The 27,557-nt window shown below is 35.9% G+C and overlaps 4 protein-coding genes across 6 annotated transcripts; 3 read left to right on the top strand and 1 right to left on the bottom strand.

The window, feature by feature from the left end:
• The first annotated feature begins 4,726 nt into the window (after positions 1-4,726).
• On the top strand, positions 4,727-17,121 carry cblc (Cbl proto-oncogene C, E3 ubiquitin protein ligase). 2 transcript variants are annotated; one of them, XM_060870049.1, is made up of 13 exons: positions 4,727-4,972; positions 6,265-6,741; positions 10,083-10,229; positions 10,390-10,546; positions 11,869-11,990; positions 12,243-12,380; positions 12,456-12,543; positions 13,499-13,630; positions 14,019-14,231; positions 14,755-14,907; positions 15,330-15,388; positions 15,641-15,699; positions 16,173-17,121. In XM_060870049.1, the coding sequence occupies exons 1-13, from the start codon at positions 4,917-4,919 to the stop codon at positions 16,226-16,228; spliced, it is 1,857 nt and encodes a 618-aa protein (XP_060726032.1). In that variant the 5' UTR covers positions 4,727-4,916; the 3' UTR covers positions 16,229-17,121. The 2 variants fall into 2 exon arrangements, with proteins under 2 accessions (XP_060726032.1, XP_060726033.1); XM_060870050.1 differs by lacking the exon at positions 4,727-4,972 and adding an exon at positions 5,322-5,640 and having other exon boundaries at positions 5,856-6,741.
• LOC132845789 (trypsin-like) lies at positions 16,997-19,743 on the bottom strand. Its single transcript, XM_060870054.1, has 6 exons — positions 19,594-19,743; positions 19,095-19,251; positions 18,188-18,286; positions 17,876-18,036; positions 17,545-17,681; positions 16,997-17,349 (listed from the first exon to the last, which is right to left on the bottom strand). Exons 1-6 carry the CDS (start codon positions 19,670-19,672, stop codon positions 17,197-17,199), a joined length of 786 nt encoding a protein of 261 aa, XP_060726037.1. The 5' UTR covers positions 19,673-19,743; the 3' UTR covers positions 16,997-17,196.
• A 545-nt stretch (positions 19,744-20,288) lies between these two features.
• LOC132845790 (serine protease 1-like) lies at positions 20,289-23,070 on the top strand. The gene is made up of 5 exons (XM_060870055.1): positions 20,289-20,442; positions 20,655-20,808; positions 20,946-21,205; positions 21,514-21,650; positions 22,727-23,070. The coding sequence occupies exons 1-5, from the start codon at positions 20,406-20,408 to the stop codon at positions 22,874-22,876; spliced, it is 738 nt and encodes a 245-aa protein (XP_060726038.1). The 5' UTR covers positions 20,289-20,405; the 3' UTR covers positions 22,877-23,070.
• A 152-nt stretch (positions 23,071-23,222) lies between these two features.
• On the top strand, positions 23,223-27,328 carry irgq1 (immunity-related GTPase family, q1). Of its 2 annotated transcripts, XM_060870053.1 has the most exons (3): positions 23,223-24,148; positions 25,083-25,817; positions 25,960-27,328. In XM_060870053.1, the coding sequence occupies exons 1-3, from the start codon at positions 24,135-24,137 to the stop codon at positions 26,699-26,701; spliced, it is 1,491 nt and encodes a 496-aa protein (XP_060726036.1). In that variant the 5' UTR covers positions 23,223-24,134; the 3' UTR covers positions 26,702-27,328. The 2 variants fall into 2 exon arrangements, with proteins under 2 accessions (XP_060726036.1, XP_060726035.1); XM_060870052.1 differs by lacking the exon at positions 23,223-24,148 and having other exon boundaries at positions 24,161-25,817.
• The last annotated feature ends 229 nt before the right edge of the window (positions 27,329-27,557 follow it).

Below are 27,557 nucleotides of genomic sequence, written 5' to 3' on the forward strand. Positions count from 1 at the left end.
AGTATGGTCATATACATGGTAGTGTAGACTAATTGTCCTTAATCCGAGAACTTTTAGTCTATTCTACTGAGTCGTAAAATTAGTTTATTGCCGTTAAAACAATAAGTTTGTTTTGTGTATTTTAACTGCTATCAGCGTTGTTTATGTAAAGTCTATTCCCACTAAGTTTGAAAAGAAACGCATGACTGAATACAGGACTGTTCTCGATATAGCATGGATTCACCATTTGCACTATTGCCGCAGAAGGAAGTGGGCAGCCCATGGGGATCTCCCTCTTCCGTCTCTTATCGGGAAACCTGCTCTAAACATCTTCCTGTATGGACCTCAGCTGGTCATAGTGTTGTCTTTTATTTGGGTTAAAAATGACAATTCGGTTTTTGCAGAATGCCATGTTCTCATTAATGTTTAAGATGACGAACGACGCTAATTCACCCTGTAGGTGAACACATCTGTAGGTGAACACACCTGTAGGTGAACAAATCTTTAGGTGAACACACCTGACAGTGTTTCTGTCTTTCTAAGAAAGCTGTTTTTGTCGCATTCAAGTTTTTGTAAAGAAATGTAACCAGAAGAGTGATCATTCACTATAAAAATCTTTTGTCCATGCCAACGGACCAACCTTTGGTTTGTCGACCCATCAATTTCCCTTTTGTCTTCACGAAAAGTAAAGTGAGATTGCATCTGGGACTTTCCTGAACCCTATGGGCGAGTAGACTGTCAAACAGAAAGGCTTAATGAGCCCTAAAGTCCCTAAAACACCACAGAGGTGTAGCTTGGCAGTTTGTGACCTGTAATATCATCCCTGTGTCATGAAAGCATACCACTGAGAAACCAACACTCATGGGAATCCAGGCTGCAAACAGAACTGAAAAGCTTCTCAGACACTGGCAAGAATAATTTCAGAGAAGTAGGTAGTTTCCTAAGGACAGGAGAAGTAAAAATGCAGGCAAGGGCCAACAAAATCCTAATTCAATACATGTTTTTTTTACTCATCTTCTTTTAAATTTCAGATTAAAATTCTGTATTAGACAGCAGATAATACATAATACACATACAATACTCATAAATATGTCAAATAAAAAGATGATTGTAACGTTGCTCCAGGTAATTAAAGGTTTTGTGTACCAAACATTCAATGAAAACAAAACATCTGTAATCTACTGCATATTCAATTAAGAAAGCATGGTTCTATTTTACACACATTTGCTGTCTCTGTGATAGCTGCTAGTGCAAAATACAATTCAAGCTAAGCTGTTGATGCAAATTGGTTAGTCTTCATTCATTCATTCATTCATCTTCTACCGCTTATCCGAACTACCTCGGGTCACGGGGAGCCTGTGCCTATCTCAGGCGTCATCGGGCATCAAGGCAGGATTCACCCTGGACGGAGTGCCAACCCATCACAGGGCGCACACACACACTCATACAATCACACACTAGGGACAATTTTCCAGAGAGATGCCAATCTACCTACCATGCATGTCTTTGGACCGGGGGAGGAAACCGGAGTACCCGGAGGAAACCACGGGGAGAACATGCAAACTCCACACACACAAGGTGGAGGCGAACCCCGACCCTGGAGGTGTGAGGCGAACGTGCTAAACACTAAGCCACCGTGCCCCCCGGTTAGTCTTTATACTATATTTAAAAAACTTGATACAGGGAAAATGGACGGTAGAAAATACAAAACAATGCATATATAATAATATATAATATAATATTGGCTTCATGTATATAAACAGATATACCAGGTAGTCAGCAACAACACTGTGCACTATAATGACTTTGATTATCTGATGTCTCTTTCTGTAAGCAATTAATAAGGGATGCATGATTTTTATAAATATAAATATTAAAAAAAACAACAACAACACACACATACACACTAAAACTTATGCACTTATGTACGTTGCTCTGGATAAGGGCGTCTGCCAAATGCTGTAAATGTAATCAATGTCCCAATGGTTTATGCATCAGACAGTGGCATGGGGCCCCCTAGTGGTATGAAAAGAATTGAAACTGTTGATACTAAATTAGGTAACTAATCTACCAATAGAGAAAAACCAAAACAAACTGAAAATACCAGAAGCAGAGAAACATATCCAAAACACATGAAAGAAAATGCAAACCAAAGAAATGCTGAAGTAAATGAATTACATTTAGTCAGTTTGCTTGGTTCCTCTTGTTCATGTAACTGCAACAGAAATGGTGACATGTCCAGCTAGTGAATAAAACTACTTGTTGTTGCTATTTAAATATAAATCACTGTTCTAGTGGCTGAATCATCAATCACTTGATGTCTTTCAGAACTGTAGCAACTCAGAGGATCACGTGACACTGTGACACTGTCCTTGTGATGAATCAGACAAATAATAATAATAGTAAAAAAAAATGAAAATCATTTCTTCCTTTTTTTTTTTCTATTTATCTTATTCATCACAGGTTCAATGCAAGTGAAGAATGTTAAAAAACTTTGTAAAACGTGAACATGAACAGAGGTAACAAACACTAGACATAGCAAAACAACAAACATAGGTTACAAGACAAAACCAAACAAAACCAAACAAAAAACTGAGAAACCGAAACTTAAGGCGACTAAGGAGCAAACACTACAGATAAGTGTGATCATGCAGAGGAAATGGAAAACACAACAAAAAAACAGAAGAAGTTCAAAAAAGGTGTATTAGTGTTGCCCTCTGGTGGTCTGGTGGGGAACTGGGTAGCCTAGCAATCATTTTAAGAATGATTTTAATCTGTGTTCTAGTGACACAACAATCCAAACATAATCATAGCATACATATGTTGAACTTCATTACCATGGCCTATAGGCAGTAGGCACCTAGCCCTGCGATTACCTGCCATGCTATGAGAATGGTCTCTGTCTGGTGGACATTAATTAAATGAAATGCCACTCCAAGAAGTTTGTGCTGCAGAGATGTGGGTATTAATGTGCACTTCCTCTAGGTTCAGCAAGGTCAACAGTACCATTTGCCAGTTGTTTAAGCAGAGCAATCAATACATCTCCAGTTAATCCTATAACATGTCAGAGCCAGATGATAATGTGGCTTACATTTTGAGCTGCAATTGAATCGTACACATGCATCTGTGGCTCTAGGAACCCCAGAATGAACATTGACCTGACAAGGACTTATCAGGAGAGACCCAAGGGAAAGTTAACCATGACAGCAGTGTATAAATACTGATTCATTTGCCATATTGTGTGCTCTTGGTATCTGTGTACATATGTATAAGAAGAGATCCATGTGGTTCTCACTGCTCTTGATGGATCTCCAAGGCTCAGAAAACTACAGCTACATATCTAAATTGCTTTTAAATTATTATACTTATTTTTTTTTTATTATTATTATTCCAGCATTATTTTTTTAAACTGTAAAAAAACCATACTTTGGGGAGCATCATGGCTCAGGAGGTTAGCATTGTCACCTCACAACTCAATTTTATACTGAACCTGATATGCTGTCTATGCAGAGTTTTGTGTCCTCCAAAATCTCTGATTTCCTTCCCAAAAACACATCAGTAGGTGGTATGGTTAAATTACCCCTAGGTGTGAATGAGTGAGTGTGCATGGTGCCCTACAATGGACTGGTATGCCAGCTAGGCTGCCAGTCTCCATTAAATAAGTGCGGTGCCATGATTTAAAATGAATATTGAATTGACATGCTGCACTTATTTTAAATGTACATGTGAAGAGAATGGAGACAAACAATATTAATATTTTGGTTGTCAACCACATGTTAAATGACACAAACCTTTTGTTTAACCAAATGTGTATCTTATGAAGTACTTACATCCAAATAATCAAATCTATCAATAAATCATTTATTAGCATATAGATGTGTAAGATTTTAAGAAAAGCAAAAAATTCAAATATCAAAATGTATTAAAAATGTGTTATTTATTTAAGTCCTGTTGCTGATTGTTGTGAAGATATAAAAGACAGCCTTTTCACATAATGAGTAATGTAGCATGTTAAATTCAGTCACCTAAAATCTGGCATAAAGAACTTTTACAAGGTTTAATGCAATAAACATCTGCCTGCTTCTTAAACTATGTTGTCCGTCTTTATTAATGGTGCTTGCAAAGCAACATTATTACTATTGTGCTGGACAAAATTGGATGCGTAACTTGTCCTGCAGCCTTTGTCCTAGACCCATGAATGACTTGTCAAATCGACCGGCTCATTGAGGAGAGGTGTGACTTTTATAAGCGATCCGAGTACCGGTACCTCCGGTACCGGGTCTCAAAGTGGCCTTTTTTCCCATAGACTCCCATTATAAATTTTGGAGGTTTACAACTCGGCAAGCTTTCGAACTAACCACACCAAACTCAGCCAGCTCCTTTAGGGTGATACTCTGAACAAACCTTTAAATTGGTGTACCGACTGGCCTTCCGGTTGTGCTGCAGCCCCGCCCCAAATATATGCAAAATCAAAAAACTTTTTACATGGACATGTGACATATCAAAACACTCACAACAATGAGGAAAACTTCCTCAAGAGTATTCAGATGACGTCACATACTCGTCTCGACTAGCCTCTGGGATTTGCCACGTGCAAGCACCATTCACATTTTCTTCAGGAAATGTACGTTCTAGTTTTGTACCTACTATACATGCTGTACAAATTAAACAGTGTCCTCTAGGGGGGGATAACAACTAACTGATTATACTCCTTTTTTTGTTTTGTCAGACTGGGTCAAAGAGAACATGATGAGACCTATCACCACTGTGTTTTTGGCAAACTTCACCAACTTGTTAGAGCTGTGCTCTTAGAGGGAATACAGCAGGGGACTGAGGATGCAGCCCTGGGGGGCTTCAGTGCTGAGGGTGAGAATAGAAGCGGTGTGGTTTGCCATTTTGATTACTTGAAGGCATCCTGTCAGAAAGTCCAAGATCTAATGACAAGAATTCAGCCCCAGATTCTGGAGCTTCTTGAGGAGTTCACCATCAGCACGTAGGTTCCTTTTGTTTGAATTTCCAAAGTTTCTGTCACTCAACACATTTCAGTCGAAAATACTAAACTAAACGTAACTAAATTTTAATTAATTACTGATTTAAAAATATTTATTCCAGTTTGACTATATATCAAAGAGCTATAATCACATATAGTAAAGAAATACTTTATTACTTTTTGTCAGCTATAACAAATGTTCAGTTGTTTGTGGTTAACAAGAATCTTTAGAGGGTTTAGAGGCCAAACAAACACACACTCTCTCTCTCTCTCTCTCTCTCTCTCTCTCTCTCTCTCTCTCTCTCTCTCTCTCTCTCTCTCTCTCTCTCTCTCTCTCTCTAACTTATGAGTGTACACTCCCTGTAGACTCTGCCCACTTGAGGCTTTAAGTAAACCAACCTGTTTGTCAGGCTGCTTTCTACCCGGAAATTGATCAAAGTGTGTGGGGAAAGGCAGTCAGTGAGTGAGTGAGAGAGAGTGTGTGCGCAGTACAAGCCTGTGTGTGGTGTGTGTGAGAGAGAGATAGTGAGAAACAGGGAGTGAGAGGTCTACATGTGAATGAGCTCCTGTGCATACATACAAGGAACCTTTTTTTCCAGCCTATTTGAAGACAGAATCAGTACAGGGAAAATGAAACCAACTCATGGATGCCAAATATAAAGAGCACAACTGTGAGTAAAACATGAGAGTAACAGTAAATTGTGTGAAGGACAATATAGACAGCAACTGACACACTGAATATTTCTACGTAGAAATGCACATTGTCTTCATTGTAGTTAAAAGAAGAAGGATGCTTGACTTGACATAGATATATAAGATGCTTCATTTGGAGCAAACTATTTTGAGAACTTTCAAAGATATTTAGCGTTTCTTGTTTGCTTGTCAGCTTTCCTCCAAGAATGACATTTGCATGGACTTGCCAGGTTATAACCCGCATGGAGTTATATTATGCAACATTATCAAAAGTTCTGCAAAAAAATCAGTGAGGCAAGTCAATAATTCTCTTATTGTGCATTTTGTAAAATTTGTATTGTTACTATTTTTGTATTGTACTATTTTTTGTATTGTTACTATTATTGATAAAATATGAACATAAAAAAGTTACATAAAAGGGAAGTGGCTAAAAGTTAGGGCAAGAGACTTGTGGTGGGCTGCATGATATCTGCATTTCATTTGTTATATAATAGGCACTAAATGACAGACAGCAGTGTTGAAGTTGCTGTGTAACGGAAGTAATTGATATCTTGAAGCATAGACATCATTGTAGCTCTAGACTCATTCTGAATCCTGACCAGATGGGGGCTGGCTTTTGCTCCATGTGCATCTTCATTTGTAAATCTACTCTCCCAACCACCGCATAGAGAAAGACAACACTTCACATTTCTTTTGGCGATGGCTGGAAGTCTGATGGGATTTGTCCGAAGCTTCGAGACTGATTCATCTAGCTCTGAGTCCCAGCAGCTAACAAGTGCAGACCATAAACTCATGGACAAGGTTCAAAAAAGACTACAAAAACTGCATAGGCTTTGCACTGATCCACGACTATGTCTAAAGAATAGCCCACCTTACCTCCCTGAGCTGGTAAGAGAGACTGTAAATATCATGATGGATATATGGACTCCTTATAGATGCTCAGACTCAGCCATGCCACGAGGGGATGAGGGGGAGTACCTGAGGATCCATGTCCAACACTTACTGGATAAGACAGACAGGGCCATCCTGCTGTTCAAGGAGGGAAAAGAGAAGATGTTTGAGGAAAAGTCAAACTACAGGTGGGGTATTTCATTTGCAAAGACATGTTTTACTTAAAAAAATATTTTTTACCTTCAGATACAGAAAAATAAATTCAAGAGGAAATTGATGAAATATAATTAATCACAAATGCTGATTAATGAATAACCACAGTTCTTTTAAAGACTTAGACAAGATTTTTATAGATAGATATGTAAGCTACAAGCTATTACACATTTGAAAGTTATATGAATCCTGTGGAAGTCGGACGTACAAATTATTATTTCCCCACAGTGGCTGAAATGGTCTAGTTTTTGTTTATTTGCTATTTTAGTTCCAATTCCTAGTTCCAGTCTGCTTACATGAAGATAACTTGCATATTTTTGTCTTCAGCACTAAGAGACGGCCAAGTGGCTGAACTGTTCTGAATACTAATGGTCTTTGTGAATGAGTACTGCAAGTCAAAGCCCTTTATTATGCTAACAGGGAAACCTCCATTTGCAGTTTAAAACATGAATGTAAATCAAAAAATTTCAAATATTCTATGAACAGTGTAAAAAACAATAACACAAACTGCAAACTCAGTACAGCACATGTTGACATATACGCAATGTCCAATTACCATCCTAGCGGGAAAAGATCAGATAAGCACATGTATGAAATAAACTAAATATGTCATTAATGTTACACAATAAACCACATGCAAAAATGCATAACAATGATTAAACAGGAATGTTATTACATAAAATAGAATAATATGAATATAATAATGAGATAGAAATAAAATCTAAAGAATTAAACTGAAAAAGAACGAGTGTTATTAGTAACGGTGTAATTTCTTTGATTTCATTCTGAAAACAATACATTCATCCACCGTCTGTGTGTTTGTAAGTTCTCGGAAAAGACGTTCATATTTGCTGTAGACGTCTATCATGCTGTCTGTATTAAATTAACTGAAATTTCCCAGACATACAGTAATTATAGGAAGAGAAAATCTGTAATTGACGAGCAGCATTTATGTTATGCTGCATAGCCAGGCTAGCAAGGCGAAAAAACAAATCCACACTTAGAAACTCTAGCTTTCCTTTTCACTGGGCTGGTATTATCAAAGGTACATCTTTTATATCTTTCACATGGAAACATGAATAACTTATATAAATATAATTTAATGTACATAAATGGTAACATGCACCTGGCTAGGTAAAAGCTACATGATAATGGTCCAATAGGTGTATGCTTGAGGATACCTTAAAGGAAAGAATCGTATGGTTTAGTGCTTTTTTCTGAGATGATCTGGTGTTTAGGAGTAAAGCATTAGCTCTACGGACAAGCTCTACGGAGAACCATATCTGTCAATGTCTTTGAGATGATACCATTCAGCGTATGTCTTTTTTGGCCTTTGTAACCTGGGAACAACAAAACACATAAGGTACATAATTAAGGATAGCTGTTGTACGTTTGAAGGTCAATTTATATTGTTTGTACTTTGGGAACCAGAAATGTGGCTGTACAATAGCTTTGTTTTTTCATAGTGTAGAATGGCTGCCATGTTAAAGTGACACCACATGTTTCTTTACATTAACGCTGTAGCTGCATTCCACAGAAACGAAATTCATGGCCATTTTTGCGTAATACAACTTACCAAAAATCTATCTCCCACTGTTCTCTTCAATGTTCATTATGTATATTCAGTAACAATATAATTACTGAGCAATTAGGTAAAATAATCAGTCAGCTTGTTTTTAGGCTAGCAGTATTTTAACTGATAATGCATTTATTAGTGTTATTATTTTAATGGCAATTTTGGTGCTTGAATCATAGACAACAAAATCTGCCCGAAAAATATATTTTGGCTTTTATTAACTGGCACAGGGCTTTCTGACATGCCAGATTTTTGGCATTTGTAAATACTAAACCAATACTGCCACAGAAATGTGAGCTGTGTTACTTCAGTCTTGAAATATGCCTTGTGACACGAACTGTATCTGTGTTGGAACATCTATCTAACTTTATATAAAGTAAGTAGTTATTAGTATCTATCTATCTACATTATCAAGCAGAGCGCTGAAGGCTCTTCTATTGTGACACCAAAGCTGAGAAAGCTGGTGCCATTAAGTCCATGAACGTTAAGTAAACAAATATAATATTTAACACACAAAATGAAGCTGTTTAAACTGTTTATATACACTGTTTATAAACTAATATGTAAATTAGTGAAGTAAATAAGAATTAGTATTGAGTATTGTGTAAAAGAAAAAAAAGGCAAAAAAAAAACATTGTCAAAGAAGCCCTTGTTTTTAAGAAATATATTTATTAGCCGTCTATTAGTTTGTAGTAGTACTCGATACTTTGCAGAATCATACATAAATTCATCTTATAATTATTACAAATCTTTTAAATATATACAAAATGCACATAAAATCTAAGACTATAGTGTTTTTAAGGACAATCGCTTTACTGTTTAACTAAACAATTTACATTATCTACATTTCAGCTTGTGTGAATAGATGGAGTGGAAAGCAAAGATTAAAAAAAGGCAAACTGATAACAATGACTAATGGAAAATTAAGCCTTTGAAAAAGTAGCCCAGAGAAAGAGGTAAACATGTGCTCATCCTGTCAGAGTGGAAAAAAATCTTCGAGCCTCAGCACTGTTGCTTAACCGTCTGACATGTTTCAGATCTCACCATTTTATGACAAAGGATATCTTGAGAAAAATCACCTGAAGCTTATACTGACCCATGAATTACAATGAAATGGCCATTTAATCTAAGCAACCTTAAACAAGAAGCATTTAGATCACACTTTAATGGCTCCTGTTAAATGAGTGGAAAAGATAAAAAGGTTATGGAAATTTAGTATTATTTGTATTATTTAATTTTGGTGTCAAAAGGACAGCAGTCAAATTAAATGTATATCTAGTGCTCTTTTGCTGAAGCTGTAGTTTTAATGAAGGCACACACAGACCTAATATCTGATAACAATCGAACTGCACTGCACTTGAGTTTTCAGCAAGATAGATCAGTTTGTACCACAAGCGATGCTATGTAATGTTGCCTTGACAATAGGCAATGTATGGTCAGTTGCCTATGGAAAATTCCGTCTGTGAACTAAAAAGACTTAGGACAGGAAATGTCAAACTGTGACTTCCTGTTTGTAGTTGCTTGCATGCAGACATTTATATAGTATGTGTTTCTGACTACAAGATGCCTGTTCGAACTGTAATTAAATGTGAGTATGCAGTGGAATATCTTTTAATCATGTTGCCGAGCATTTATAGTCATAAATACATGTATAACAATTTTTGATAGTAGAGAAATCAAACAATTGCTTTAATGAATTTGCTTAAACTAATGCTATTATGTTATGTGCTGCTCTTCCAGGAGAAACTTGACAAAGCTGTCCTTGCTGTTTAGTCATATGCTGTGGGAACTACGGGCTATATTTCCAGGTGGCCAGTTTCAGGGTGATACCTACAACCTGACCAAGACAGAGGCAAAAGATTTCTGGAGGAAGATATTTGGACAGAAGTGGGTGAATGTAGCAATACCTCCTGTAAAGATTTCATATATTTTAAGGTTGCTTTCTAAAGTATGGTTATTTAATAATTCTGGGTAAAAATTATTTTCTTATTTGTGTATCTTGTTCATATATCCAGAATATTTCACTCTAATTCTGTTCCACATTTAGGTGCATAGTCAAGTGGAATATTTTTAAGCAGCATTTGAAAAATGTTCACAATTTTGAAGAGGGAATGGAGGCCATGGCACTGAAATCAACAATTGACCTCACTTGTAATGATCACATTTCTATCTTTGAGTTTGACATCTTCACCAGACTGTTTCAGGTAAGATTATATCATTTCTAAAAGCCTAGTTACAACCAAAACTAAACAGGGACAAAGTCACTTTTCATTTCAGTTTCATTGAGCGATGCCCCACCAACTCTACATTTATAACCAAATCAATTTATGGAAGGGGGGCACGGTGGCTTAGTGGTTAGCACGTTCGCCTCACACCTCCAGGGTCGGGGTTCGATTCCCGCCTCCACCTTGTGTGTGTGGAGTTTGCATGTTCTCCCCGTGCCTCTGGGGTTTCCTCCGGGTACTCCGGTTTCCTCCCCCGGTCCAAAGACATGCATGGTAGGTTGATTGGCATCTCTGGAAAATTGTCCCTAGTGTGTGATTGTGTGAGTGAATGAGAGTGTGTGTGTGCCCTGCGATGGGTTGGCACTCCGTCCAGGGTGTATCCTGCCTTGATGCCCGATGACGCCTGAGATAGGCACAGGCTCCCCGTGACCCGAGGTAGTTCGGATAAGCGGTAGAAAATGAATGAATGAATGAATTTATGGAATAACTTTTAATCAATTAAAACTTTATGGTTGGAAACGGGTTGTCACTTTGATAATCAGTTTTATCCAAATCAGTCTTTGTCTCATCAACTGAGATCGCTTTTCACATTTAAACACTTCATAGTCATATCTGTTATCGTCAAAACTGTTTGTGCCGAAATATTGGTGAGGAAATAATCGCTGCTTCAATCAGTCTGTTTTGTTCAGTTGGCTAAATACATTGGTGTTAATGTTTAATTATAGCAATTTAAAAAAGAAAATATATTTTTTTGTATAATGCTCTTCTTTGTTTTGATGATGATGTGTCTGTATGTTCACAGTTTGAATTATTAGGATTATGTTTGTTTTCAATGTAACGTAATCAAATCTTGAGAAAAAAATGCACTTACTTAGCAAGGCTTTAGACATCGGTAGCAGAATGACTTCCTTAAACAGTCAAAAAAAAAAGAATTTCTATAGCTAAGGCAATGTTGGAACGAAGTCTAAATAAAAAAAAATTATCACACTGATTTGAATAAGTTATATTTATGTTTTCTTAAAGTAGACATGTCATGGTATATTACTGAGGAAAAAAAATCAGTTTGAACAAACCTACTAGTGGATAAGATTTTTCTGACCATTACACAAACATCAACACGTTACGCTGCACTATTAAAATTACACATATATATTTAATGAAAGAATTGTGTTCACATTTTGCAGGATGTTTTATTATCACATTCATTTTAGTTTTGTCTACATTTTCTTCTCTGCATACTCTTTCGTTGAAACATTTGTGAGCAAGATTAAAATCATGTTACATGCTGTGTTTTGTCTCAGCCTTGGTCAACACTGCTGAGGAACTGGAATCATTTAGCAGTGACTCATCCAGGTTACATGGCCTTTCTTACGTATGACCAAGTACAAGCCAGACTGGAACACCACAAACATCGTCCTGGCAGGTTGGTGGTCCAGCACAATGAATCCTTTTGTATTGATCTGGATTTCTGCACAAATGCCTCAAAAATGTTATCTAATCTACATCTTTTTAAAAAGAAGCTTATCTTATTTAACAACCGGCCTATTTTTAGCCTTATCTTATCTTTACGGAAATCTCATTGTATATGGAATATGAAACCAGATATTTTTCTCTAACTATGAAGCTTTGATGGTCTGTACTCAGGCTTGGCCCTTTATATTTTTTGTGCTTTCAGCTACATCTTTCGTCAAAGCTGCACCAGAATGGGTCAATGGGCAATCGGTTATGTGACCCCAGTTTGCAGCATTGTACAGACTATTCCAGAGAATATACCTCTTTACCAGGCTCTAATCCAAGGCTTCAGACAGGGATGGTGGGTGAATATTACAGAATTTCCAAACGCAGAAATTTAAAGATTAGAATGATGATTGAATGTTTGTGTTTACAGCTACTTGTTTCCAGATGGACGTGATGTGAACCCTGATCTCACTACCCTGTGTATGCCATCTCAGAAGGGTCGTATTAAAGTTACAGAGGTAACAATTACTTGTTCTACTTGTGGGGAATTATGGATTATATAGGACGGTTATATTGCATGGGGCAATACTTTAATTTAAATTTAAACTTCAAATATGTCAGTATTTACATTTGAACAGATGAGTTGTTAGATTATGAGTAAAATTACATCAATCTACTTCCTCCTTATGATATGTAGATTTTGTGGTGATAAAAATAATGTCAATTCCTCTTTTTGTTGGGTAATTTCTCAGCAGTTGAGTTCAGCAATATTTCATTTGCCTATTAATCATGTAAATCTTCTCCACAAGATTCAGGTTTTGTTTAGAGACTGCTGTTTTATTTAAAGTTTGATTTTGTCAGCCATACCAAACCCACAACACCCAACCCCCTCATTCCCCTTCCCAACCACCATCACCACCCACGCTTGTTTTTTCAATTCCACATATGTGTTTGAAAAGAAATGACCCATATCTGTCTAGAACAAGACAGGCTCCAATTCTTTTGTGTTTCAAAATGATGTAAGAGCAATGATATAAGACTATTGTTGATGAATGATAAGTCAGAAGTGCATACATCCTAAAAGTGACATAAACAATTCCTTGTTTACATCATTTGAAACACAGTGTTAAAAAATCTACCAATGTTAACTTTTGTAATTGACAATACCACATTATCCAGCAGAACTAAGAGCCATTCATATGTCATTATATGTTCATCATTGCTACATGTTTAAGTATTTGATTATAGTCATAATGAATACATGGATATGAACTCAATCAAAGCATCAGGAAGATTATGACATTTATATATATATATATATATATATATATATATATATATATATATATATATATATATATATATATATATATATATAATATTTAATTTCTAATAATCTCTCTCTCTCTCTCTCTCTCTCTCTCTCTCTCTCTCTATCTGTGATACTTTTTTTTTCTTCGTCTGTCTGAGCAGGAACAATATGAGTTATATTGTGAAATGGGAAGCACATTTCAGCTATGTAAGATTTGCACAGAGAGAGAAAAAGACACTCGCATTCAGCCCTGTGGACATCTGCTTTGCCGGCCCTGTCTCACCGGCTGGCAGGTATTCAATTATCTAACCACTTATGTATGATAATAATATAGGGCATTATTTTAATTAGAAAAATGCAATAATAAATTTAAAAAGTGCATTCAGAAAATGCAGCTGTGTGTGTGTATGTGTACAGTATGTGTGTTTTCACACCCTTTGTCACACCAAACAATGTAGCATTTTCATGTTCAAGTTATGTCCACAAAGCAGTTGACCAAGAGCTTGTCATATTGCACAGCAGTACACCACATTCTGTGTAAAATTTTACACATGTTTCTAATGAACTCAGTAATAATGTACTAATTCGCTTTCCTATACAGATATTGTGCAATGCAATGTTACGTTGTATGATGTGAAAAGTAAGTTGCTTGTATTTGTGTTACATTTTCACTCCACACAGAAGTCAGATGCACATACCTGCCCTTACTGCCGCTGTGACATTAAAGGGACAGAGTCCATCCTCATCGAGCCATATCGGTCCACAAGAGACACCACACTCCAAAAAAGGCATGATGATGAAGAAGAAGAAGAAGAAGAAGAAGAAGATGATGATGATGATGAAGACCATGAAGATGTAGAACTAGTCATGAAAAAACTGGCTGCCATGAAACGGGTGAGAGGTGCAGCCATGCATGCATAAACTGAAATATTCTGTATTCAGACTTTAAGTTCTTGAAGTTCTGAGCCATTGTATAAAAACCTCTTTGCATGCATTATATGAATTAAGGCCTGGTAAAATTTTGACCATTTACCTCTTGTATTGCATTAATCCACCACACAAAATATGCAAAATAGCTCATGATACTTGGTAACCAACTTCCTGTATACTTGATTTCCATTTTCCAGTTAGTGGCAAAGGTTAAGTCATTTTACTTCCCAAAAAGATGCTTTTTTTTAGACCAAACCAGATATTATAATATATTATAATATATATGCAGTATTGTCAAATGTGTCTAGATGAAATATCTACATTCATACATTTACATGTGTGAAACATCTTGTTAAAATGTACTACACTGTTATTTCTTTAAACAAGCCTTGATTGTCATAACACTAGTGTTTTATGTAAGAATTCAACGATTTGTGTTAAAATTTGTGTAAAAGTTTTTATTTACACTTCCCACCTGTCAAAACAGGCATCACAAGAAGAGTACCAGGTTCCCAGTTCCAGTTTAGCACCTCCTCCACTTCCACCAAAACAGAACACTGTGTCCTCACCATGCCCGTCTCCCAAACCACACATCCGTCCTGCTATAAGAGACAGGCTGGTTAAAAGTCACAGTAACTCAGTGAGTGTCTTTTTGCAATCAGTTAAATCTTGCTTTTGTATGAGTTGTCACATACTTGTATATGAATATCATATTGATATGATTACAGTGGTAGTATTACGTGTAATAATTTTATAAGAAGAATCAACAAATATCAATTCAATTGCAAAATAAAATTACAGATCTGCATTGCATTATCTATAAAATAATGCCTGTTAATACATGCAGCATATCTATCTATCTATCTATCTATCTATCTATCTATCTATCTATCTATCTATCTATCTATCTATCTATCTATCTATCTATCCATACATACATACATACATACATACATACATACATACATACATACATACATACATACATACATACATAAAAAGTTTTATAATTAAAAAAAAGAAAAAGAAATAAAAAGTCATATCTGTGTATTTACTGATTAGGCTGCCTGTAACAATGTGCTACATTCAGAAAACCATCAAACTGAAGAAGCCTCAGACAGGTACAAAAAGCATGAATCTTTGTTATTATTATTATTATTATTATTATTAGTAGTAGTAGTAGTAGTAGTAGTAGTAGTAGTAGTAGTAACATTTTTGTCTTGCTTAAATTTGAGACAAGTAACATCTCATTTCCTGATTTTCTATAGTTTTCACCTTATAATTGTATTTGTAATTTCAAGGATAATTCTATGTGTAAATAAATATTTTTAAGTATGAAAATATTACATCAGTTTTGTTCTCTTTCTCTGAAGGCAGCTGCAATGTGATGCTGAGCGGAGCTATACATCACTCTCCCAGTCAAGAAGAAAAGGTATCTACCTCTTTATATTTACAGTTGAGAACAAAGGTTTGCACCCCTCACCCTTACCTCACAGTTTTTAAGTGAACATGACTGAGTTGATCCAAATCAGCAAAGGATTCCTTCAGGTCTTTATATTGAATATGAATTAATATAACTGAATATTCATGGACAGATTATTTAGGGCAGACTATATGATAAATGCTTATTAATAATAATGATAATGATAGTAAAGTAAGAAACTAAATATTCTATAATCAAATGTCATAACCTGCTTGTTATTTCCAAATATTTCTAATGGACTCAGTTTACACCTGTCAACTCATTAATAGCAGACACTAATTCAAACTTTTCGAGACACCTCAAATCATTGTGTGTAACAGTTCACACTTACACTGACATCTTGTGGCTAATATATAAAAAAATACTAATTTGTTTTGTAAAAAATGTATGACCTTATAATCCTCTCATTCTTTCCCTTTCAGGTGAAGCCCCATGGTCATGGCCAGCACATTCAGGACAAAAGAAAAAAGAGAAATGAAGGGAAGAGGTAGATGACAGGTGATTTGGAAACATAGTTGCTAGCAGGAAGACAAAGTCAAAGAAACTCTCATAGACAGCTCACATCTTTGACGTTCCTGGAAAATTTCACCATGGAAACAAATATAACAACAAACTGAATTCTGTTTTCTACACTGTAAAAACATGTTCATGCAATTTACCGTAAAATAAGGTTAAATAAAAACAGTAAAAAAAAAAAAAGGAAAGTGAGAGAACACTGTAGTTAGCAATATAAATAAATTTTGTTATTTTAATTGTAACAATATGTAAACTGTAACAGCTTTTTCGCTATAAAATACTGTCTACCTTCAAAAGAAGCGGTAAAATACCATCATGTAGTTAACAAATTTGTACCCTTAATTTTACATGCCCAGGCTGTTACATATACAGACTGCATTATAAGTGGACTTTACATAAATAAATACTATTTAGATTTGTGTGGAAATTTCCATTTTGGAAATCCAAATAGAGTTCATATAGAAATGAATGTGTTTTGTACAAGACAAGCATAGAAAACAAACACCTACACCGTCTCTAAGATACAAAAATATCTGTAATTCTGAAATAAAAATGTAAAAACATTTTTTTAAAACTTCAAAAGGTAAAATTTATTTTAAAATTGGCCAATCTACACCATGTATTTTTGTTATATCTGAACTGATAGTAAACACTTACTGTACAGTATATACATGTATTAAAGTCAGTTAGGAATTTGAAATGTTTTAAAAGAAGGAAGTGGACGTCACTGTGGCAGCAGGGGTATTTTTATTTATGTCATCCAATTCTATCTGGCCATTTTGTGTTATGATGTGTGAGTGGGAACAAAAATAAAGAGAGCGCAGTAGAGAACTCTCAAAATAGTACAGAATGACACGTGTGAAAAACGGTCTGAGGTGGAAAGTGAAATAAAGAGTGTGAAAAAAAGCAGATGTAATACAGAAAGAAACTCTAAGGGTTTGCTGCAATGACATCTTTGATCCAGTAGAGGAACTCGCACACTTTGACGTAGACACCGGGGTAGCCAGGCAGGCCACAGCCTTGACCCCAAGACACCAGGCCATGCACCTCTCCATAGCACACCAGAGGACTGCCCGCATCTCTCTGACAAAACATCCAAGATCACATTCAATTTCACTCTCATTCAATTGCTGTACATGTGAAAAAATTGTTGCAGTACGTTGCTAACATGACAGATCCGTGAAGTCAATTGTTTACGCTCTTCATCTTTTAAAGTCTGAAATCAGCTTTTTGCAGGTGAATTTTTAAGCATTCTGATGAAAGGCTGTAATTACGTACAGAGCAGGCATCCTGGCCACCCTCCTTACGACCAGCACACAGCATTCTAGGAGTCAGCATACCAGGATAAGACTTCTCACACTCCTTCTCACCCACAATTGGGACATCAGCACATTGAAGACGGAATGGCATGAATACTGTTTGAAGACAAAAAGAAGTTATCCCTTAATGTAAGAGACAATATTGGTAATTGATTAAAACATATTTTTTAAGCAATACAAATATGCAGTATAACTTTAATACAGTATATCAAGATCAGTGGCACACTCTTTTGATTTTAATATTAATTCTAGCTGAGTTTAAAATTATGTATAAACATGGATGATCATACAGGAATCAGCATATAGAGACCCCCAGCCAGAGACAGTACAGGGCATTCCCTCATATGGACAGCCAGCTGGCAGAGAAATTGGCCGCACCGCATCAGTCACTTTCACTGGGTGGAACAGCTTAATTAGCATAATGTCATAGTCCAGGGTTCTGTAGTCATAGCTAGAGACAGGATAAGAAACAGTTTAGACTTGTAATAGACATGTACTGTAGCTGTTACATTCCTATAATTTCCTTGCGATAGAAAACATATGTAGTGTAACGCAGTCATATCAGATTTGTCCAAGAATTGCTGTGAAAAAAAGGTACTTGCTTGGGATGCCAGATAATATTTTCTATCTTCAGAAGCTGCTCAGTTCCCTCAAAAACACGCACATCATGATCTCCCAAAATAAGCTGCATGCTGTAGGGACTTAAAAAAAGAATCAAGACAAAGATGCATGTCAAATTAATATCCTGGAGCCTGCAAGTATACACAAATTACTTTAACAAATAAAAATGACTAAAAAAATAACAAGCATCTGATAAATAACTTAGGAATAATGCATATATACAGTAGAACCATTTAACCAGTATTTGCCAGCTATTAAAAGGTTTTTTAAAAGGATTTTTATTAAAATTAAAAGGATTAAAAGGCTATTAAAAGGATTCTATCAATGATCTCAAAACAACTGCAAGTGATAGAGTTGACAGTGCTATGAGAAGACAACAGAGAAGACAACAGAGCTTCTATATAGCTTTATATAGGACAGATAACTCATGTTTGTAGGCTGCTTTGATACAAGCTGGCATCTGCTTAACCTCATCTGGATCACCTGAGCAATGGTGTCTAATGTTGGAAGAATCACCTGATTGATAATGCATCCTAGTGCAACCTATGATGTATTTTTCTCATCTTAAACATATTTTATAGATGTGAATTCCTTACCATTGCTAGTGTGCAATTATTCATAAATAACTCACTGTACTGTGCTTTTCAAGGACAACAATGCCCCTATTTATGACGCAAAGTAAATTCATTTAACTTTTGCTGGATGTCCTAGAGCCCAAATTATGAAGAACTAAACTCAGTTTCACACAGTTCAAGATTATGTAAAAAAATAATGAGATGTTGCTTTGAAGAGAACGGAAATATAGAGTTACATGCTACATGACTAAGAATGGTTCAGAGGTGATTCGGTGGTAAAGAAAAGAATACTTTACATTTGTGTTGTACTTACTTGTACCAGCATTGGGCAGTAGAGAGCACCCACTGGTCATTGATGAGCACGCCTCCACAGAAGTGGTAGCCATAGTGCAGAGACACCATCCATGGCTGTGAATGTGCAACACACTCAGAACCGCCGACAATTCTTTCTTCACCATTGGGTGCTGCCACTGTGTTGACATAAAGCACACACATGTACATGAACGCTATAAAGTTCCAAGCACATTTCTAACCATGGATGTTGTTGAATCTTTGGTATTGTTTATATGATGGGTTTTTACACCTCATTATTCTATCATGAGTTCTCTTTCTGACTTTCTACTGAACTCTACAGACACTATTCCTAATGATTAAAACAGAAGTGCATCAGTTAATGTTGTTTAAATAATAATGAAATTTATTTCAAAGAAAGAATTTAGCCGTTTCATGTCACATAATGTCATGTCACATATCTAACATTCTAAATGTCTCATAATAACACTACTTAAGTAATAAAATGTTAGTTTCTTTACCAGCAGCTCCTACTAGCATCAGCAAAATAATCAAGCTCATGTTGATTGCTTCAGCAGCAAGAGTGTCACGTAACTTCATATATATACCAACTTTAGTCTAGTTACACACACACCTGGCTCAAAGCCACTGATATTGTTCAATGGTTAACTTCTCTGAAGGTTTGACATGACAATGGTTTTTATCATGTCAAGTATTTTATAAATAGCTGTACATAATTAAAATAGAAATTAATCTTAATGGTTAAATAATCTTATTTGATTCATAGCTTCAGCCCATACAAGACCGCAAGAACATTTGTGTTAACGTTAAGGATCTTAAGTTTATTTCACTGATGCCTACTACATATTAGAAACTGTTTTATATTTACTGGCAGGTACTGTGTGAAAACAACCACATGCTGTAATGACCATGACACTTCAATGTAGCAATAAATGATTGGATCAAAAAGCAAACATTTCAAACACCTTGGGATCATTTCTTCGATAAATAAGGATAAAGTTGTGAGCATGAGAAAGTGAACGGGCATGTTTATCTAAGCTGCTATACTCCATGGCTCCATTTCTTCTAAGCAAATAAATCCAAATCTATTTATATAATATAAATGTTAAGCTCACATAAGTGTTAGAGAATACAGTATCTTGATCACTTTAGCAGTGTGTGAAAATTCAATGTGTACATAAGTGAGAGAGAGAGAGAGAGAGAGAGAGAATCTGTGTTCTCTTACACATGTGCTTCAGTGAGATAAACACACTGCTATAAATGCAGCACAACTGACCATATTGTGTCCAGACAGGTAAACACCGTGGCAAGCATGATGATCTTATTGTTAGCTCTTCTGGGTGCTGCAGGTAAGGAAGAAAATAATCTAGTTTCCTATATAAATTTTTAGCACATGCAGGGATTTTTGTCAGCTATTTTTGCTTTCATGAATTAAAAGGTAAAACCAATTTCCTGCTTTACTCGGGCCTAATATATTATATATTTATTACACCATCCGTTACCTATTAGTACAAGGGGTAAAAGACTTTACTTCATTATTTTCTGCATGTGTGTGTTCCAGTGGCAGCACCGCTGGATGATAAGATAGTTGGTGGTTATGAGTGTTCGGCTCACTCTCAGCCCTGGCAGGCCACTTTGAATATTGGATATCATTTCTGTGGTGGTTCCCTCATCAATGACCAGTGGGTCATCTCTGCTGCTCACTGCTGGATTAAGTTAGTATTAAAGATCCATTCCATTCACACACACTTTTTATCTGTACCCATTTGCTGCTAGAACATTCTACTTTCTTCAGATTTGTACTTGTCTACTGTTCTAGACACATGTATGTGCTTTATTTCTGTCACCTCAGTCCCTATAGCCAGATAGTTATCCTGGGTGAGCACCACATCTGGAAGTATGAAGGCACAGAGCAGTACATGGCTGTGGATGCCATCTATTGGCACCAGAGCTATGACTATCAGACACTGGACTATGACATCATGCTGTTGAAATTAGCCCACCCTGTAACGGTAAATGAGTTTGTGAAGCCAGTTGCTCTGCCCACATCATGTCCCACTCCAGGGGAGATGTGTACGGTATCTGGTTGGGGCAACATCTACACAGACTCAGGTCAGTCCAAGTGAATCAATAGAAAGGCATGTAACTACTGTTACTTTTCACTGATTTTATTTTAACATCCATCTGAAATGGACCAAATACATAATATAATAGCAACGATTTCCAGATACCCTACCAAATGTTGTCTCTTTAACTTGAATTATGCTCACTCTTGCACACTCATAGACAGAAGCTTCAGTAAAGCATATAACAGCAGATATTATGTTAATTGCTAAGAAATTATGATATATGTTTGTTAATGTTTTGCCTTGTAAAATTTCTAAGGCACTCTAACAATTTTACATGTCCCTGTTTTTAAGTATTCAACCCATTCAACCTCCAGTGTGTAGAGGTTCCCATTCTCTCTCAAGAAGCCTGTGAGAACTCGTATCCAGGAAAGATCACAAACAACATGGTGTGTGCTGGCTATCTGGAGGGAGGCAAAGATTCCTGTCAGGTGCAGTTCTTATATATTCTATAACTTACACATACTATAAAGTAGAATATAAAATAATGTCATATTTTATATATATATATATACATATGTGTGTGTGTGTGTGTGTTTACCTATAGATTCATGTACATACTGTATATATAACCACACTGTTACACATTATTAATGCAGAATTTTCAACATGGGAGATATCTGTGTAGCTCTGTGTTCCCTCTTTCTAAAATTCTTTTAAAAAAACACTCTAGATAAGAAAAGTTCTTATGTAGAAAAAAAAAATAGTTCTACATAAACAAATCATATAACCTTTAATCGGTATTACTCCTCTCGCTTCCATTTTTTGTATACCTACAATTTTTACAAACTAATACACTAGTCACATTGTTCTCTGTATCAAATTTATTACTTTACTATATGTACTCCCTTACCTTTCCCTTCAGACACAAACGATTAACAAAAATTCACTCCAATAACAAGTATTCACAAATAACCAGATATGTTATAAACAAAGATTCAACTAAAAACATTTAATTAACAGTTACATTAACCTCCTTGTCAGTAATGAATGATCGTTCTTGCAATCCTCTGTTCGAATTAATGTTTCAGCCAGGCTGCAACCTTTTCTGTGTGCTGTAGGGACCATATGAAGTCTTCCCTCTCTATCTGAGATGAAATGAAAAATACCTAATGGCTTCCATGCCTCATCCTTTGTTCCCCCTTTTACCCTTAAAATATGAACACTACAGCTGATAAATATGTAATAAATAAATAGATAACACAAACCCTTAAATAAACACTTCACAGTGGTGAAGAGAATATGCATTTTGTCATTTTTAACATATATCACTGTACAGTACCATATAAAAAAATGATAAAATAAACAAAATCCCAGGTATCCCATTTGGTTACATTTGCTGTGTGTGTATTATAACCCTTTTAACCCTTCAGTAAATTCATTACACACATGCCCTTTTAGATCATTTGTAAATGGATTCCTTCTATCAGTAACAATCCAGCAAAGAAGAAAATTTGCTTTCATGTCTTTCACTCACACTGACTGTACTGTACATTTTTTTTTTCAGGGTGACTCTGGAGGTCCTCTGGTGTGTAATCGTGTGCTGCAGGGCATTGTATCCTGGGGTTATGGCTGTGCTCAACCAGATAATCCTGGTGTTTACACTAAAGTGTGTGCTCTGATGCCATGGATCAATGACATACTTAACAACTATTAGTCCTCCAGACAACCACACCAGACCCCTCCATTACACAAAACTCCTGTACTAGACAAATAGTAGAAAACTGAATAAGAACAAATAAAAATGCATATAGAAGTATGGATTAATAAATTTACTTCTCATAAAGTATAAGATATTACAATACATTTTTAATTAATGTGTATGTCCATAAAGGTATTTTTAAGAACAAACATTATATGTGACTTTTTTTCCATATTGAATACATGAGTGTTAAGCATGCACACTGTGCTGATGGGGTTTTGTTTATATTTCACATACAAATCTTATATTCTTTATGGCCACTGCCAATTAATTGTCAAGTGAATAATGTTCAATTATGCACTATATTGCAATCAGAAAAATTTGTCTCAAGTTGCTATACATAATGTAAAAAACACACATAATAAAGAAAAGTAAATATTAAATAAAAAGTTACATTCTAAAATCATTCATTCAGCTTCAGTAAGCACTTATCTTTGAAACTTTGTGCCCACAGTGAGAGATTTCACCTATAACGAGTTGAAAGTCCGTGCACATAACTTTACACTGACTCACACATACAGGTAAATACTCCAACATGCAATTTCTATGCAATATATCTTAAAAATTGTTCTGTACACCACAGAAACATAGATCTTCTATTATAATTTCTCTTTGCTTACCTTAGCATATGTTAGCAAATTTTATTGAATTGTTTATTTGTTTTGAATCAAGATCTTGGTGGCCATTAAACCTGCCAAAATAATGCCACCTATGGGCTGTAGTATTACAGTTTATCTGGACAGAGATTTTCCCAGTTATGATCCAAAATCTAGTATAAAGACTTTCCAGAAGAGTAGAGCTCAATATACCAGCGTATAGGGGATTAAATCTTTAATGGGATGTTCATAAAGAACGGGTGCCTACAACAATTTTTGTGTATCTTGGCATTCTTTTGACATTCCAGTGAACAATAGAGAAAGCCTAAAGCATGATTTACTGGAGGTTACTGACATGACGAAACTCGGTGCAAGCCTACAAGGGGAGGAGCAGAAGGGTGTTTTCTTTTTCAGTTTCATTGTTAGTTTGCAATGTTAGAAAGTGTGTCAATAGGCTTACAATGCTCTGGCAAATGCTTATAGACTGATATTTAAAAGGTAACAATTGCTGAATAAAGTAATGGTGGTAATAGTATATAATATAGCCCTTTTCTCAGTTCTGTATAGATCGCTGTCTACTTTCACTTTGATTGTTCTTGACCTTCTAAACCGGCAAAATGGAAAAGGTTGGGTGAGTATATAACACTTGTGCCTTCTTCATCCGGTTACAAGTGCATTGTGTTTGTATGTAGGCTCTCTTTTGCTACTTTCTACTTTGTGATATTAGCAAAATGAGGAGAAATCTGGGATTAATTATTGGTTCAAACTACTACTTCTATTTCTTCTTCAGTAAAATCCACAACTAATTTTAACTTTATTAAACATCACCTATTGTACCTATGACTGATTTTTAAGCGAAGGTTTGTCACACCAAATACTGACTTGGTTTAGTTTATTACTGTTTACTGCTCTACTCTAACAAATGAAGAAACAGCTCATTTAGTTCATTTAGTTATTTTAATGGCATCTTTGTTTTATAGCAGTCCACTGAATATGCCAAAAGTCAGCAAAAAAGTTTAAGACATTTTTGCACAGTACTGTACATTGTTGATGTATTACCCATGGTAAGATGGTTAGATTTTTTTTTTGGCTGGTGGACTATTTACAATTGCAACAATACTACTACTACTACTACTACTACTACTACTACTACTAATAATAATAATAATAATAATAATTAATATAAAGCAAACCAACACTGTTGCATCTGATGTCAGACTAGTGCCCCTCATGCTACCATGTTAGTGTCACTGCTGTACTCAGAACTTTCCTCCCACATAATATCTAGTCAGCAATGGTTCAGTGTTTCTCTTTCCGCAGATGCCTGGAAGAAGGGCTGAAAAATAGTGCAGAGAAAACAAATGTATTAAGATCAGTAATTATATACATACAATGTGTAACTTGTATGATATCTCATAAATGGACCAGTTATGTGCATTTAATAAGCTGGCAATCAAGTGTTTATAAACCAATAAATGTATTATATAAGTCAACAATTATCAGTTATGGGAACAACAATCATTCATGATAATTAATGAAATGTCCTCATTTTGCTCCCCAAAAAGATTTAGTGTGCCACAAAAGATCCCAGAGGAATACGTCAACAAAGTCACAGAGGCAATCCAGTCTACAAGCCCAGAGAAAATCCCTCAACAGTTTATGACTTTTCTGAAAATGTATGATCAGTTTAAGGTGGATGTTGCTGTGACAGGAGATTCTGGCTCAGGAAAATCTACACTCATAAATGCTCTCCTTGGAGTGAATCATGATGCTAAAGGTGCTGCACCAACAGGAGTTGTAGAGACCACAATGGAACCTAAAGTGTATCAATATCCAAACTGCTCCCTAGTGAGACTGTGGGACCTTCCCGGGATGGGCACACCCTCTTTTACATCAAAGAGTTATATAGAGACAATGAACTTTAATCTCTATGACATGTTTTTTGTAGTGATATCTGAACGATTTCGAGAAAACAACATGCTTGTGATTGATGAAATACATAAACAAAAAAAGCCTTTTTATGTTATTAGAACAAAAGTAGACAATGACTTGCATGCAGAGAGTAGGAAAAATAACTTCACCGAAACTGGTGCTTTAACTGTCATGAGAGATGAATGTTTAAAATATGTAGAACAGAAAAACTTGCACCCACATATCTTCTTAGTGTCAGCCCATTATACACAGAAGTATGACATGCAGAAGCTTAAGGACACTTTTAAGAAAGAGGCTCCAGAAATCAAAAGAGAAGTTTTTCCCTTTTTCCTGGCCAGTTTGTTCAGTGGAGACTGGTGGAAACAAAGGTAGGTATATTATAACTGTGTCTTTTGTCATTGTATTAAAGAAATAATAATACACAAATAAGATCAAGACAACAGTTTAGTGTTTCTCTTCCTTTATTTATCCCCCCCACCACCACCACCACCACCACCACCACCACATCAGGACTATCATGCGCCAGGCTTTGCAGAATGGGAAAATCAACGAAAAGGATGTACCAGACCTAAAATCCTTATGCAAAACCTTTGGCGTTGCAAGTGGGACTGGAAAGCTTAAGACTACATTGGAGGCTCTAGAAAACTTTCAGCTTGATGTGGCTGTTTTAGGGGAGTCACGATCTGGGGTAACTACTCTTCTGAATGGTCTAATAAGACAGCAGAATGCCACTTTCTGTTCAGCACATGCCAAAACCCCAGCAACAAGTACTCATTACCCAAATGTCAGATTCTGGGATATGTCTGGAATAGAGAACATATTGGAAAACTCCTTAGAGGAGATGACAGAAATTTTGGATACTTTTGATTTCTATTTGCTCATTGTGTCTGAGTGGAAGAGGGCACGCCACTTAGACCTTGCGAGAGTTATCCAAAAGCTACAGAAGAAGTACCATTTCGTCCAAACAAAGATTGACTGCCATTTGCAGGCCCAAGAAGATTTGTGTTGTCCAGAGACTGAAATACTGGATGGGCTTCGAGCACAGTGTGCTGAGGAGCTTCAAAGGGCAAAACTTGACAATTCACAACTATTTCTCATAAACAGTTTAGACAGAAAGGACTTTGACTTTGTTAGTCTGGAGAGTGTATTGGGCAGTGATCTGGACACTATAAGAATAAGTGCTTTTGCATATTATGTTGATATAATTGTGAAAAACAAAAAGCAAGCACAAAGCTCTTGTCAGATATTATAGCTGTTTGATTGTTTCTGAGATGTTGTTTTCAGTGACAGTAGAGTGAAAAAACTATACAGTATGTGAGAAATGGCAACTTTTACACGGGCACTATATTCAACCAGTCTTGATCTTAGACAAGAAATGTACTGAAATATACAGTACCTGTACTTTAGTGAAATAAAATGCAACAGACTGTCTCTACAATTACAATACAATCATTAGTTTTATTATCTATTTCTTCATGTACTGGTCAGATTATTATTTTTTTTATTACATCTACTGTAACTCATCCAGTTGCCTTCTTACAAAACAGGACTGTGTCACTACAAACTACTGCATGGATTTGAGGTGGCAATTCCAGGAAAAGAAACAGAAATTATTAAAAGATCATAAAAATTAGGGATATATACCGTAGAGATGATGGCAATATTAGCTGCTTTGCGATAGGTGGAAAAGGTAGTACAGGAAAAGGTTTTGATGTGCTCTGACTCATCATCAGTTTTAGCAAGTTTAAGGTTATTTCATTCAAAAACTTGCATAGTCAACACCTGACATTCATATGTAATCACTGTCTGATGTTCCTGTACCCCACCTGTAATTTACATATAACTGTAAAGGGGGAATAAAATGGCTTATTTAACTGTGCCTGTGTCCCACCTTTAGTTAGCATAATGGCCTGTCTGTAAACCAATCAACTGATCAATACACAGGATGGCCCTTCTATCCTGTCCATTGTAAGTTCTCCAGTAGAAGGTTGTAACTGTATCTTTCTAAGGCCATTTGTTACCAGGTATAAAGTCTGGTCACACAGACAGTACCTTTGGGTTAAGTTCCGTCACACAAACATCTTCAATAAACACTTTTAAATTTGTCC

Source organism: Tachysurus vachellii, chromosome 5 (assembly GCF_030014155.1).
Source record: "Tachysurus vachellii isolate PV-2020 chromosome 5, HZAU_Pvac_v1, whole genome shotgun sequence".
Taxonomy (NCBI): Eukaryota; Metazoa; Chordata; class Actinopteri; order Siluriformes; family Bagridae; genus Tachysurus; species Tachysurus vachellii.